The 16,451-nt window shown below is 42.1% G+C and overlaps 1 protein-coding gene across 2 annotated transcripts in view; it reads right to left on the bottom strand.

The window, feature by feature from the left end:
* Positions 1-1,189: 1,189 nt before the first annotated feature.
* Positions 1,190-16,451, bottom strand: part of DOCK5 (dedicator of cytokinesis 5) — a 278,035-nt gene continuing 262,773 nt past the window's right edge. For both annotated transcript variants that reach the window (XM_055578761.1, XM_055578762.1), the window contains exons 48-52: positions 14,998-15,164; positions 9,087-9,255; positions 8,291-8,429; positions 6,799-6,902; positions 1,190-5,847 (exon numbers count right to left, since the gene is read on the bottom strand). In XM_055578761.1, coding sequence (XP_055434736.1) covers positions 5,743-5,847; positions 6,799-6,902; positions 8,291-8,429; positions 9,087-9,255; positions 14,998-15,164 — 684 coding nt within the window. In that variant the 3' untranslated portion in view covers positions 1,190-5,742. The remainder of the gene's footprint in view (positions 5,848-6,798; positions 6,903-8,290; positions 8,430-9,086; positions 9,256-14,997; positions 15,165-16,451) is intronic.

Raw genomic sequence — 16,451 nt, 5'->3', positions numbered from 1 at the left:
TTAGTCTCATTGAGTTAGACAAGGCTGTGGTCTGTGTGATCAGATTGGCTAGCTGTCTGTGTTTGTGGTTTCAGTCTGTCTGCCCTCTGATGCCCTCTGTGCCTACCGTCTTACTTGGGTTTCTCTTACCTTGGACATGGGGCATTTCTTCACGGCTGCTCCAGTAAAGCGCAGCCACTGCTCCTTACCTTGGACGTGGGGTAGCTCCTCTTGGCCACACTTCTGCTCCATCGCAGCCACCATGCTTCAAGACAGTGTGGTATTGGCACAAAAACAGAAATATAGACCAATGGAACAAGACAGAAAGCCCAGAAATAAACCCATGCACCTATGGGTATCTTATTTTTGTCAAAGGAGGAAAGAATATTCAATGGGGCAAAGACAGCCTCTTCAATAAATGTTGCTGGGAAAACTGGACAGCTACATGTAAAAGAATGAAATGAGAACACTTCCTAACACCACTGTGCTTATGCTCCAACTGTTTGTGACTCCATGATCCCTGCCAGGCTCCTCTGCCCATGGGATTCTCTAGGCAAGAATACTGGAGCAGGTTGCCATTTCCTACTCCAGGGAATGTTCCTTACTCAGGGATCAAACCCGTGTCTCTTTCTGTCCCCTGCATTGGTAGGAGGGTTCTTTACCACTAGTGCCACAACTATGCCTAATTATTTGTGGTGAATGAGTGAAGGAACAGGACTTATTGTATTAAATAGCTATCAGAAAACCATCAGCTCACATGCCATGGGATGAATGGGGTGTGGGTGGAGAAAGAACCAAACAGTGTGCAGTTTTGATTGCTTTTAGGCAAAGATGGTTCTGTGACCCCCACAGTACAAGTTTAAAACAAATAGGACCACCTGGAATGAAACGAGACCAAAAGAGATTGTTGAGTGTGATGCGTCAACAGGGAAATGTTCAGGAATGAAGTCATTTCATTAATAGTATAGTGAAGTCGCTCAGTCGTGTCCAACTCTGTGCAACCCCGTGGACTGTAGCCCACCAGGCTCCTCCGTCCATGGGATTCTCCAGGCAAGAATACTGGAATGGGTTATCATTTCCTTCTCCAGAGGATCTTCCTGACCCAGGGATGGAACCTGGGCCTCCCGCATTGGAGGCAGACGCTTTAACCTCTGAGCCACCAGGGAAGCCCTAATTAATATAAGGGTAATAATCAACTAAATACACAAACTTTAAAATACATTTCCATTTTTAATTTAAAAAATAAATTACAGCAAATCTGAACAAAATGTTTTCTACTTCAGTGCATATCTTCTTACCCCTTTGTGTTTGAAACCCAACTAGTTCACACAATCAAGGCAACTGGGCTTTTGACAAAGTTTGGATGAACAATTCACAAAATGTGGCTAATGGATAAGTCTGGGATGCATAGAAAGCAGATAAGCCTTGGCTGGACTGTAAGCATCAGCCTGAAATCATGAACTTAAAAGGAAAACATTCTCCTTTTGTAGAGTAAAACTGATAATTCCACTCTCAACCCACCCAAAGGGCAACTTACCTTTTCCAATTTAACTTTACACTACTACTTAGTCATGAGGTAAGGATTTAAAAGCTTTGGAAGAGAAACTTAAGATTTCTTCTGACTCTCCACCCCTCTTTTTCATTCACTTAAAAGAAAGCTAGGCCTGAAAGGATTCTAAAATAATCATGTAACCTCAAATACACACACATATATATATACATGTATACATGTACTTTATATGAAGAAATTCAGGTTAAGGGCCAGGGACTGACCAAATTGACCTGCCAAATGAACACCCTTTATAAAGTCTTCTTGTGTGTTGATAGTAGGGTTTTTTCCTTTCCTTTTCATTAAACCTGCAACATGACAGGAAGGACAGTACAAATGGAAGGGCCCTCTAAATGCGTTTGATAAATGACAGCAGATGCCAGGGAGACTTCCATATGGCTGGGAGAAGCCTGTGGCTCTCTGAGGTGGTAACTTGAGTGTACACTATTATCAAATTGGATTCATCTGTATACCTAAGATTTGTGACCTTAACTGTCTGAATGTTACACCTTAATTTCAAAACAAGAAATCACCCCATGACCCAAGGGCAAGGAGAGGGAAAGGAGTCTCCAAGCTTAGAATTAGAAAATGCGGCTATAATCTCATATCCTGCTTGATCTCTGGCTCTGTCTTAGCGATCTGAGGGTGGCAGTTGTTTTTTTAATGGGTCTGACAGGGGAAAACAACTGTAATTTTGGAATCAAGGCATAAAGGTGGAGAAGGAGAAAGCAACCCCTGGCCCAGCACCTTATTTATGGCTTCCCTTAAGGCTAATGCCACTGTCTTGCCACTCCCATGACACACCACAATCCTCGTATCAGGGGCTGTTCCCTTTGAACACATTGGCTTGTCACAACCTGGGTGTTAGGACAGTGTCTGGCATTCAGTAAGAGTTTAATCTATGTTGCATGAAACGATTCTTGGAAAAAAAAAATTCAAAACAAGACAAGTCGCCCAGATGGAAAGAGAGAGAGAGAGAGGGAAGAAAGGATTTCAGACAAAAATTCCATAAACCAACATCCACAAAGGTTGTGACGATTTGGGGGCTACTTCCAAGGGCTTTCAATACTTGAGTTCTTATCAAGGAAAATAAGGACCAGTTGCTTCTTCAGTATTTCGCCTACCTTTATGGTAATCCTAAAGCTTTGCAGCTTTCCTCTTTGACTTCAGGACAGACATTACTTAGGATCTTTTGTCAAACAGGACTCTTTCTGACCAAGAGTGAGTAGTCCAGTGTCCTCTGGGACCTCTTATTCACCACATGACCTGGAATCCTGTGTATTCAGGCAGGAGAGATCTAGGATTTGTGTGAATGTGGGAAGGGAATCTTATGGGAAAACGTTATGTCAAAAAAGGAAATGTACTTGGGCACTGGCCTATTGGATGTCCCTGTGTGCTCAGTCACATCTAACTCTTTGTGATCCCAGGGACTGTAGCCGCCAGGCTTCTCTGTCCATAGGATTTTTCAGGCAAGAATACTAGAGCGGGTTGCCATCTCCTCCTCCAGGGGATCTATCTTCCTCAGAGATCAAATCCTTGTCTCCTGCGTCAGCAGGCAGATTCTGTACCACTGTGCCCCTTAGGAAGCCCCAACCTCTGACCAAAGGCCAGAACTTACAATGCACCCTTGTGACTTGAAAGGAACATGCTTCAGGTTTCTTTCTTTTGTGACATAGTTTACATCTTTCTATTTTAATGGGAGCATGTAAAGCTCATGAATCCCCTCCAGCCAGTCTGCCTCGCAACTTCTCAGAAGCTGCTCTGGGTTCCAGGTCAGCCCTGCAGATTGTCTCTTCCTCCTCTTCTCGTGCCACTTAAAATCAAGTCCAGATCTTTAAAAAAATTTTTTTTGGCCAAACTACATGGCATGTGGAACCTTAGTTCCCCAACCAGGGATCGAACCCACCCCTCCCTGCATTGGAAGGATGGAGTTTTAACCACTGGACCACCAAGGAAGTCCCCTGTCTTTGGATCTTGTTAACAATTTGTCCTTAGTAATGTATAAGATGCTACCTTTTAGAGAGGGACTGTTGTGTGCAGAACTAATCTGCACTCACCCTCCAAATTATCTTCTAAAAAAATAAAAATGAAGATTGATCATGCTTGTGGAGAGCTTCAAATATTATGTTGGCCCAGCAGACAAGAAAGGCCCACAGAGTGAGGATCTACTTCACAGAGTCAGCCTCACTTGAACCCCTGGCAGTCTGCGTGGGAGGGATGACCTCCATTTTGAAAGGTGAAAAAAGCTCAAGAGAATTTAAAATAATTCAAGGGGGTGTGCAAAGCTGAGAGAGGCCATAGCTGGGTTGATTCAACCCTGAACGGGTTACTTCCAGAGCCCTGGCTTCTTCACATCTTTCTGCTACGTCACATGCGGGTGTTCTGAGTGGAGCCAAAGAAGGAACACAGCACTAGCAAATATGCATTCTCATTTCTTCAGTGACCCTGGACACGTCTCAGAGGCTTTACTTCCCTGATGCTGTGATGAATTTACACGTCTCTCCTAGGAGTGGTGGTGAAACAGGCACCCAAAGAGGCAGGCAAGAAAAACCCAATTTTTGGAAGTTAACTCTCTCTCTCTCTCTCTCCTCTGTGTGTGCTCAGTCACTCAGTTGTGTCCAATTCCTAAGGGCTATAGCCACCAGGATCCTCTGTCCATGGGATTCTCCAGGCAAGGTTAGTGAAGCGGGTTGCCCTTTCCTTCTCCACAGAATCTTCCTGACCCAGGGATTGAACCCAAATCTCCTGTATCTCCTACACTGGCAGGCATATTCTCTTACCACTGAGCCATCTGGGAAACCCCCCACCTCTCCTGGACCTCAAAGGCAAGGTGACCTGGCCAGGCTGCCGAAGAGTCCCTGGTGAGCATACCCACAGGCTGACCCAGGACATCCATACTCTAAATGTTTCCTATTTTTCCATAAAAAGCTAAGTAGTACAGAAATTATCTGGGACATTTCCACTGTTGTTCCAGCTAGGGGTAGGGACTGAAGAATTCATCAGGGTTGTCTTCTAGAGATGTTATCTAGGTATAAACTCAATGAGAAAGCTGGGTTATTAGTAGAATTTTCTGTGTTTAGCCTCAATTTCCTTATCTACAAAATGGGGGGTGGGTGCTGGAGGACTTTTAAGGGCCTTCGAGCTCAAAAGGTCTTTAGTTCTGTGTGGCTGTTTACATATCTGCTGATAATATTTGATCCTCTGAATCACCCTGCCTTTTCTTCTGAAAAGAGGCCTGATGAGGGTATCGTGAACACATCATCAAATCAATTAAACAATCAAGAAGGAGTAAATAATCAACAAGAGATATTGCACTGTATTCTCCAGGATAAAATCAGGTTGCAGATGGGGGGCCACCAAACCATTCCAATGAGATCTCGAAGCAAAGCAGTTCAATTCAGGCTTCTAAGTCCCTTATATCCAGTGATCTGAGCTCCGAGGTAATAGAAGAAACTGTGCAAAAGTCAGAGTCTTGGGAGTCAGTGGTAGGAAGAGGTGACTGCTGTGCAGAGAGGACCGTTAGTTTGGAGTGTGGGGAACTCCTGGGAAGGTGGAGGGGGGCAGTTTAGGTGGGTGGGGGTGGGGGAAACAGAGGCGCTCAGGGCTCACGGTTGAGTCCACATTCTTTCAACGATGATAGCCATTCCTACTTGAAAGCAGCCAATCTCCATGAAAAAGATGTTCTTTCCCGCAAAAAAAAAAAAAGCACAGGGAAACCTCAGAAAGATAGATAATTTTGGCTACCAAAGTACTTGATGTTGGTCTCTTCCAATAGATTATATCACAGGGTGTGTCCACATGAGAAAACAATGTCTTAAGTACAGCTTTTGAGAAGCAAAGCAGGAAATTCCTCTAAGGAGTAGGTTTGTGAGGATTTTCCCACCACCAGCACCAACGAAGAACTTATCCAGGCTCCTGGAGACTCTGGTGGTTCTGTGCTGGAGGCTGAAATGTAATAATGGTGAGGGAGAAACACAGAAGTGGTCAACTCTGGAATTCCACATGGGTTGGAGGAGAAATGGCAGAGCCTCCAGGCATGGATCAAAAAGATGCTTTTGAAAAGACGAAACCAGTGTTGAGCTGGTGAACCTCAGTTCCAGATCAGGAAAGGAGGCCAGCAGGGACCCTGGGCAATGAGGACCCTGCTTCTCCAAGGCCAATTCCCAGGCATCCATGGTCCAGGTGCTCAGAGCTCCAGAGAGAGGATAAGATCCTTACTGGGATCCAGGCTCAAAAGAAAGGATGCCGGATTTCCGTACTTTTGGAGGTGGAGGGGGCGGGACTATGGCTTCTCTTCGGACAGGCAGTGGGGGTGCAATCTGTTGGGGTGGATACACAAAAGGAGACATGAGTCTTCCCTTTCTTCCTAATTTTGCCTTCTCCTCCACAATTCCAACATTCAGTGTTAGCTTAAAAGTGACCTCAGTTTATCTACAAAGCCTTTGCAAGGCAAAATTTTAGAGATATGACTAATTTAATCTCCCCCTTTTCCATTTTGTGTGTGTGTTGCTCAGTCGTGTGCAACTCTGTGACCCCATGGACTGTAGCCTGCCAGGTTCCTCTGCCCATGGAATTCTCCAGCCAAGAATAGTGGAGTAGGGTGCCATTCCCTTCTCCAGGGGATCTTCCTGACCCAGGAATCGAACCCAGGTCTTCTGCATTTCAGGCAGATTCTTTACCATCTCAGACACCAAGGAAGCCTCCCCAAAATAGCATTACTATGTGTTCAGCCGTGTACGATGCTTTGCAACCCCATGGACTACAGCCCACCAGGCTCCTCTGTCCATGGGATTCTCCAGGCAAGAGAACTAGAGTGAGGTGCTATTTCCTACTCCAGGGGATCTTTCCGACCCAGTGACCAAACCTGCATCTCTTGTGTCTCCTGCATTGCCAGGCATGTTCTTTACCACTAGCGCCACCTGGGAAGCCCATATGTATAGTAAGGGCTCAGTAAATATGTGTTGAATGAATAAAGGAAACCACGGGAGGCCCTTCCAGAATGACTATCCCTCATTCACTCAGGTATGAGTCAGCACTCCTGGCTTATTTCCCTCCTCTGGACCCAGGGTGAGGGCCCTTCAATCCAATGAAACATCTTCCTTCCCATTGAAAATGCCTCTCTCTTTCATCATTTCAGGAATGAATCAAAAACTGATCAGAGTGGCAAATCAATGGGACAACCTGCCTATCAAAAACCTGGGGAAATCCAAGGTTACATTCCCATGAGTGTGGGTGCTCCCCGGTCCCAGTGTCCACTGTCACCTTCCTACCTCTGTGGAATTCCTCTGGCTGCTCTCATAGGGCTTGCTTTTGGGGGGAGGGGGCGGTGGGACATTAGCCGTTGTCGGTCCATCTGTCTGCAACGATGGGGAGCCTGAAAATGACACAAAGTAGATGAAAGCAGAGAGATGAACTCACCGAGGAATCTCATGGCACCTCCGCTGGACACTGCCACCCTAAACCACCTGGTCAAACAAATCGCTAAGGTCACATTCTACAGTTTTTGTGGACAGAATGAAGACCTCTTACCCACTGGGACACATGTAGCACCCTTCCTTCACCAGAAGGCGTCATGAGAAATTCTTAAGTAAAAATTTCATGTTTTGTTGAAGGGTGTCACTATTACACTGAAGATGAGAATATTTTCTAGAACTTAGGGTATTACTCTGTTCTCTGATATATCCCAAGTTCTTAGAAAAAAACATCTGTCACAAACTAGGTAGTTAATAAATACTGGTTATATTGGACTATTACAATTTATCATTTAAAGCAGCAGTCCCCAACCTTTTTGGCACTAGGGACTGGTTTTGTGGCAGACAACTTTTCCATGGACCGTGGTGGCGGGAAGGGTTCAGGATGATTCAAGCACATCACATTTATTATGCACTTTATTTCTATTATTATTCCATCAGCTCCATCTCAGATCATCAGGCATGAGATCCGAGAACTTACATACCCCTGATTTAAAGAGTGCAATATCTACTTCCTCCAGGAAACTGTGCCTGATTAACTCTGACGCTGGCTGACTACAGTCTCCTGTTTGGGGTGATGATCTATTCTTCCACTGCTCCTTTGTGTTAAGCGTCCTTGTACTTCATCTCAGGGCTTGTGTACTGCTGACTCCCCAAACCTGAGTGTAATCTGTCTATTTCTTATCCTTTCAGACCCTTCTCCACATAAAGCACATGGCTACTTGGCCAACAGTTCCTAAATTACTTCCTATCTAGTCCTAGTCCAATCGATCTCATTTATACCATCAGCACTGGAAAACGGGCAGTGAAACCCTGCGGTGCTCCCTGTACTGCTGCTAAGTCATGTCCGACTCTTTGTGATCAGAGAAGCTGTAGTCCGCCAGGATTCTCCATCCATGGAAATCTCCTAGATTTTCCAGACTAGAATACTGGAGTGGGTTGCCATTTCTTACTCCAGGGATTGAACTGGAGTTCCTACCTGGATTCCTACTCCCCACCCAGGGATTGAACCTGTGTCTCCTGTATTGGCAGGCAGATTCTTTACCATTGGGCCACTAGGAAAGCCCCACGGCTCCCTGTATAGAAAAGTTTAATGAGTCTTAGCAACCTAAGGACTCTGGCCAAACACTAATCTAATTGAATGACACCCATGACCACCAAACTGAACCAACTTGACTATGATCTCAGACCCCTTGTGGTTATTTTGATTAAAAATGGCCCAGATTCATAAACATACTCCATCACCTAGTGAAATAAGGGGTCTATAAGGGGTCTCTACAGGTAAACTTACTCAGGGCCCTGGTCGCTTTAGGAGTGAGTGGGGGTGGGCTCAGGGCTGTTGACTGTGGAGGTGAAGCTCCCGGAAATGGTGTCAGCCGATTGTCCGACAGCTGGAGACTCTTGGGTCTCTGTGATTTCTTGGTTGGGCTCTAGTGGAGGAGGGGGGAAACAAAGCAAAACATTGTCACTGTGAAGAGGGTCAAACTCATCAATACTCCTTAAACAACCCTGTCTGCAGAGCAGAACCTTGTTAAAGGGCAAAATTCCAGGAGCCCTCTGTAAGTTTACCACACTAGCACGTGGAGGGTATGAGGGTGAAGACACAAACAGGGAATCCCCGGTGCACAGACTATTTTCTGGCTAGCCAATGGGCTGTGTCATTTAGTTTGGAGATGAGCCACCCTGATTCTCAGGGATACCCGGTCCCACCACATTTAACAACATGATGTGGCTTATGGAAGAAAAGGTACTTTTTATTTTTTTTTTTAAACTAAAAGAAGGGAAATGACAACGTTTGGATGGGCTTGTGGAACATGGTGGTGAGAACCACAACTCTAAGCATCAATCCACGTATTTTCACTGAGGGTAGATCTTGCGCCATTACTGATTTAGAGAGCTGGATCTCTGTACATGGTTTTCTCAGCACCATCTGAGATCTGAGCCCATCCTAGGCTGCTGTGTCCTGAGAAAGCATGACAGGCTTCAACCTAGTCACTCACAGGTATGATGTCAATGGTGAAAAGCCTGCCTACAGGGAACACGGTGGAAAACCTACAGTCATCTTGTTTTGGGTTTTTTGTTTTTACCATCAGATCAGGTTCTGGCACTTTCTCTGCAATGACCTGGGACTTGCTCAGACTCCAGTCTTTAATCTTGAACTTGCTCATCCGAGTCTCGCTCTCCTCTTTGAGGGACAGATCTTCCATTCTGGCCCCTGACGAGGCCCTGCGCTCCAAAAGTGGCTCCAGGATGGACCTATCAGGGGTGGGGAGGGAAGGATTGGGAGGCTGGCGTTAGTGGATGCAAACTAGTATACAGAGGCTGGATAAACAACACGGTCCTACTCTACAGCATAGGAAACTCTATTCAGTATCCTGTGATAAACCGTAATGGAAAAGACTACGAAAAAGAATATATATGATGTATAACCAAGTCACTTTGCAATACAGTAGAAATTAACACATTATAAATCAACTACATGTCAAAAAAACAAAAAAAAGACTGACCTGTCAGCTACAAACAAGGACAAAGTCAGAAAACACTGATCACCTGACAGTGAAAACTGATACCCAAAAAACCAGAGGATATGACTCTTCAACAGCACCTTAACCTGTGGCTTCCTTCTCAGGTTCTAAATCCGAACTTCCAACTGCCAACTGAACATCTCAAGGTCTACAAGTAAGAAATGAGGCCATCCAAGCACGTCAAGAAAATACTAGTGAATATTTATCTTATCACTTTTCACTTTCATGCATTGGAGAAGGAAATGGCAACCCACTCCAGTGTTCTTGCCTGGAGAATCCCAGGGATCAGGGAGCCTGGTGGGCTGCCGTCTATGGGGTCGCACAGAGTCGGACACGACTGAAGTGACTTAGCATAGGAAGTTAAGATCTTACTAAACTTATAGGTAAAGAGAGAGTTCATACAGTGAGAGATGAACAGGCAGTATTATATAGTGGATAAGAGCACAAGTCCTGGAGCCCTACAGCCTGCATTCAAATCTTACCTACATTTACTTGCTGGGTGACCTTGGGCAGATAATTTTTTCATACCTCAGTTTCCTTATCTGTAAAAATGGGGATAATAATAATATCTATCTCATAAGGTCATTAGGGCTTCCCTGGTGGCTTAGACAGTAAAGAATCTGCCTGCAGAGTGGGAGACCCAGGTTTGATCCCTGTGTTGGGAAGATCCCCTGCAGAAGGGAATGACTACCCAACTGCAGTATTCCTGCCTGGAGAATGCCATGGACAGAGGAGCCTGGTGGGCTACAGTCCATGGGGTCTCAAAGGGTCGGACACAACTGAGCAACTAATACTTTTTTCACTTTCAAAGGGTTATTACAAAATACTTACAACAGTACCTAGCAAATAGGTGCATGCATGCTCAGTATGTCCAACTCCTGGTGACCCCATGGACTGTAGCCCACCAGGCTCCTCTGTCCATGTAATTTCCCAGGCAAGAAACTGGAGTAGGTTTGCCATTTCCTTCTCCAGGGGATCTTCCTGACCCAGAGGTCGACTCTGTGTCTTTTTTGTCTCCTGCATTGGCTGGTGGATTCTTTACCACTGTGCCACCTGGGAAGCCCTAGCATATAGGAGAACTTCTCAAAAAAAATTTTTTTTTAATTACACTGACAAATTTTAAATGCCATAGTAAGAATCATGATTAGATGCTGATATACAGAGGGGAAGAATTTGATGAGAAACACGAGTGTCTAGAGAGATTTTGAAATATCTCTCCCTAAACTGCTTATCAGTTATAAAGGGAAAAATAGTAAGTATTATTTTAATTAAAAAAATTTTTTTTTGGCCACCCCATGTAGCATGTGGGATCCTAGTTCTCTGACCCGGGATCAAACCCACACCCTCTGTATTGGAGACACAGAGTCTTAACCTCTGGACTGACAGGGAAGTTCAATGATGCCTTCTGCCCTCATGGGCAAATGTGGGCAAGAGCAATAACCCACCTTGCCTGGGTCACAGCAAGAAGAGGACCCCAGTCATCTGCTCTGTGTTTACTGCCCTAATGGATCAGCAATTATGGGGTCTCTGGTTCTCAATAGCTACTTGAAAAAAAAAATTTTTTTTTAATGGGGCAGAGTTCAATTAAGAGAAGAGTCGTACCGAACAGAACAGAACTTCTACATGACTCTTTGAGACCCCATGGACTGTACCCCTCCAGGCGCCTCTTTCCATGGTGATTCTCCAGGCAAGAATACTGGAATGGATTGTCATGCCCTTCTCCAGGAGATATTCCCAACCCAGGGATTGAACCCAGGTCTCCCGCATCGCATACAGATTCTTTACCATCTGAGCCACCAGGGAAGCCCTTCCACAAAGTAAGTAGTATCTCTTTAACAGCATGACCGAAACCATAAAAGAGAAGAGCAAACCAGGTATTATTTAATCTTTAGGAATTTACAAGATTAAAAATAATCAAAATACCTAATATAAGTGAATATATTATGAAAAATGATATAGTCACTCATACATTTCATATGGCATTGCATATTAGTATTTGTGATAATACAGCAAGAATTATAAAGAATTTAAAAAAGACTGAATTTATGTATATGTAAAATTGAATCACTTTGTTGTCCACCTGAAACTAATACAACATTGTAAATTAACGATTCTCCAATAAAAATTTAAAAAAAAAAAAAAAAAACTGTAAAAAAAAAATACCTCTCCTGAATAGGTCATACATGCTTTTAGAAGTGCATCCTATACTCCATGTTAACCAAAAGGCTTAGAAATGATATGAGAATATATCTTAAGTGATCATAAAGCTAAATGTACACAAATACATGCTACTAATAATATAAATGCATTTTATATTGATACAACCTAAATGCTTTTATATTAAATTTATAATGAACTTTTATGATTATCTGTTTAGAGTGACACAGCTAAAATATCCCATTATAGGGAGAAGAATTAATTATGGCACATTCATATGCTGCAATGATAAACAGCCATCAAAAATGATGAAAAAATCTTAATATTATATAGCACCATGGATAGTGCTTATAATAAAAAGACAAAGAGGAAAAGGCAAATTACCAAACTCTATCCATGTGATAATTGCAACTATGTAAAGATATCTATGTCAATGTAAAAGGATGGATAAATAATTTACGAAATAAAAAACATTTAATTTCCAGGTAGAAGACCATTTGAACAGGTTATTTTTGTGGTATGGCTATTATAGCATGGAATTAAAAGATTATAAATTAAGTTTTAAGTCAAAATATTTAACTTATATTCAACATTAAAATTCACAGTGATGTTAAGTATTCATCATTTATATAAAATTAAGCAGTAGGTTGCAAAACGGTACATCCAATGCTTTTCTATTTGAACACAATTATGAATTCACGCCTTTAAAATATTTTAAGTTTGATCACATGGAAAGGCACTCCACATTTCCGGTAAGGAAGGTTGAATATCAAAAAGCCATAAACTCAATCCATAAATGTAACATATCTCAATAAAAATAACAACAGGATTCTAAACAAGTTAATCCAAAAACAAGCACTGAGTAAAACTAGCCAGGCAAATTCTGAAAAAAGCTATTAGACACTTAAAACCCTTTAAGATATACAGTAAATAAGACTGAATTAGCAGAAGTGCATGAACCATATAGGTAGGTCTAAGAAATGGGGGGAAAGTCCATGAATAACCTGAAGAACATACTAGAATTTGAATTTTTTTTTTTTTTTAAATAAGGAGGCCATTTCAAATCAGTAGAGAAAAGATGGTTTGCTCACTTAACATTATAGGCAAGCCAAGCATGGAAAAAAATTATACTTCATACCTTATAGTAGAATAAATTTAAAAGAATCATGCTGCTGCTGCTAAGTCACTTCAGTCATGTCCGATTCTGCGCGACCCCATAGACGGCAGCCCACCAGGCTCCGCCGTCCCTGGGATTCTCCAGGCAAGAACACTGGAGTGGGTTGCCATTTCCTTCTCCAGTGCATGAAAGTGAAAAGTGAAAGTGAAGTCGCTCAGTCGTGTCCGATCCTCAGCGACCCCATGGACTGCAGCCTACCAGGCTCCTCCGTCCATAGGATTTTCTAGGCAAGAGTACTGGAGTGGGGTGCCATTGCCTTCTCCAAAAGAATCATATATTTTATTATAAATAGTGAAACTGTAAAATTAGTTTTTCATAGTCTTACAGTAGGGAAGGATTTTAACCATGATGTAAAATCCAGAAGTCATAAAATCAAGTATTAAGGTATTTGACTGCATTTAAACAAAAATCAGTGCAACTAAATAAAAATTTAGAAGCAAAGTCAAAAGACAAAAATCGGGGTAATATTTCAGCTCAACACAAAGGGCCAGAATCCAACAGAAAATGTACATGTGTAACCACAGTTCACAGAAAATAAAATACACACAAGCTACTAAACAAATGAAAAAAATGCTCAATTTCATACAAGAGAAAGAAAACCACAAGTGCAACAAAACACAGTCCCCACGCCAAGAAAACATTTCCACCTATCAGATTGGCAAAAATGAAAAGGCCTGATGATACACAATTTGGTGGCAAGGTGTGAGTGGCCAGGCACCCTTGCATATTGCTGGTGGGACTATAAATGGTTATAATCTCTGTGAAAGTCATTTCAGGAATAATTTTGAGAACTTCAGCTATATATGTTTAACAGTAATTTCACTTTTTGACTTTTTCTTATATTGATAAAATTAAATATTTACAAAGTAATTTTTTTCCATTCTTTTTTAAAATTAATTTTTATTGGATATAGGTGCTTTACAATGTTGTGTTAGTTTCTGCTGTACAGCAAAGTGAATCAGCTATTTGTATACATATATCCCCTTTTTCGGATTTCTTCCCAATTAGCTGACCACAGAGCACCGAGTAGAGTTCCCTGTGCTATACGGTAGATTCTCATTAGCTATCTATTTTATACATAGCATCAATAATGTGTATATGTCAATCCCAGTCTCCCTTCATCCCACCCCCAAAATAATATATATTGAAGATCATTCACTGCTATCACTACTGTGATAGTAAAAGGCTTAAATCAATCAAATGTCCATCAGGAAACAATGATGGAGTGTATTATGGTGTAGGTGTATCATGAGATATCTAACCTCAAAGAAAAGAGGAGGCTCTCTTTGTTCTGAAATGGAATGACTTCCAGATCTAGTAAGTGAAAAAAGCAAGGCAGATAGAGTATTATATACCACCATTTATAAATCAAAAACATGTGGGAAAGGATATATATTTAGGAACTGCTTCTGTACAGATAAAAAGCTTCCAACACAGGGGACATGAGTTCAATCCCTGGTCAGGGAACTAAAGAGCTACATGTCTAGCAGTGCAGCCAGAAAACAGAACAAAACCTGAAGACAATATCACTGGCCTCTGGAGAGTGGTACCGATAAGCTGGGAGTCTGGGACTGATGGGAGATTTTTTTCATGATATACCCTTTCATACCTTTCAAATTTCATATGTGATTATATTTCCTATTCATGAAATAAATTTTTAAGTTATTTTTAAAAATTGAAATAATGAAGGATTTCTCCACTGGCCTACTGGTCAGGATTCCCAGCTTTCACTGCCATGGCCCAGGTTCAATCCCTGGGCAAGGAACTGAGATCCCATATGCCACCTGGTCCAGCCAAAAAAAATTTTAATTGAAATAATGAAAAACAAAAGGCAAGCAATAACTAGAAATTATTGTGAGACAAACTAGGATATGACTGGGTGGGTTGATAGGGTGTGACAGGATTATGGGTGATTTTTTTTTTCTATTCTTCATAACTGTTGTTAGTATCATGTAAATAATGATATTTCTCATGAGGAAGATGATGAGAAAGATCCCAAAACTAATAACCCAGGTACTGTGAGTTATTTTCCTATGAAGATGACATATCCACATTGACCAAGTTTCACTTGGGTGACCAAAGGCAAACATTAGGAAAGATTTACCCATCCTTCTTGGCAATTAGAGATCAAAGCCTTACCCATCAGATCCTGGTCTGGAAGGAGCGTTATCAGAGGAGTTAGAAGAGGTGGAGATCACAGAGGAAGCCACTGAGGTGATGGACAATCTCCGCAGTGTGGACGACATGATGTAGGGGATCATCACAGATCCTGTGCGGCTTTGCTTCCGGTCGGTCAAGTTGGGTGGCTGAAGGAGACATGACCCCTCATGGTTAGCTGGCCTGGAATTAAGCCCCTAGCAACTGGCGCAGCTCCCACTGGTTTATGGCCAGTCCCATCTGTGTCAGTGCTGGGACCCCATCCTGATATGTTGGTACCTGTGCTTCATTGGCTGTTAAATACTACAAATACTATATTCTTCTTCTGTAGTTGGAAAGATTTTATTGACATACTATTTTGCTTATTATGATATAATGAGATATTTTCAACTCTACATTTATTTTGTTAAAGTATAGTTGATTTACAATGTTGTTAAGCTTCTGATGTACAGCAAAGTGATTCAGATATATATATACACACACACACACACACATATATATAAATAAATTCATTGGAAGGACTGACGCTGAAGCTCCAATACTTTGGCCACCTGATGAGAAGAACTGACTCACTGGAAAAGACCCTAATGTGGGGTAAGACTGAAGGCAGGAGGAGAAGGGGACAATAGAGGATGAGATGGCTGGATGGCATCACCAACTCAATGGACATGAGTTTGAGCAGGCTCCGGGAGTTGGTAATGGACAGGGAGGCCTGGCGTGCTGCAGTCCATGGGGTCACAGAGTCAGAAACAACTGAGTGACTGAACTGACTGATATATATATATATATATACACACACACACTATATATATATATACACACATACACACATACACACTATATATATATATATATATATATATATATATATATATATATATATATATATTCTTTTCCATTATGGCTTATCACAGGATATTGAGTATAGTTTCCTGTGCTATACAGTAGGTCCTGGTTGTTTATCCATTCTACATATAATAATTTGCATGCATCTGCTAACCCCAAACTCCCAATCCATTCCTCCCTCACTCCCCTTTTGTAGTCCTCCCCTACTACCTTTTATTCTTAGTTACAGACACAACTTAGGTTAAACCTGCCTTGTTTCTAAGACTAGAGAAAAATTCACCCTCATTTTCTGTCAGTCCCACGAGAAGGGAAAACCCAAGATGTTCATTACCCATCAATAGGATAGCAAAACCCTTTGTCTGCTTCTCCAACTTAGCTTCTGAAAGAGGGCACTTAAAAAAACAAATACTGGAATAACAGAAGAGTTTAAGATTGAAACTATAAACCTAAAGCTTATCCTGGTGAATCTTAGGAAGTAAAGGAGCATGGATCTTCTGTCGTAAGACATGTCTTTGGTAGGACTGATTATCCCCATAGGCCACCATATCAAATCCAAATCTTAATACTGACTTGGGTCTAATAAAAACTAA

Source organism: Bubalus kerabau, chromosome 4, assembly GCF_029407905.1.
Source record: "Bubalus kerabau isolate K-KA32 ecotype Philippines breed swamp buffalo chromosome 4, PCC_UOA_SB_1v2, whole genome shotgun sequence".
Lineage (NCBI taxonomy): Eukaryota > Metazoa > Chordata > Mammalia > Artiodactyla > Bovidae > Bubalus > Bubalus kerabau.
The sequence above is the reverse complement of the archived record's forward strand: the minus strand, read 5'-3'. Positions and strand labels throughout refer to the sequence as shown.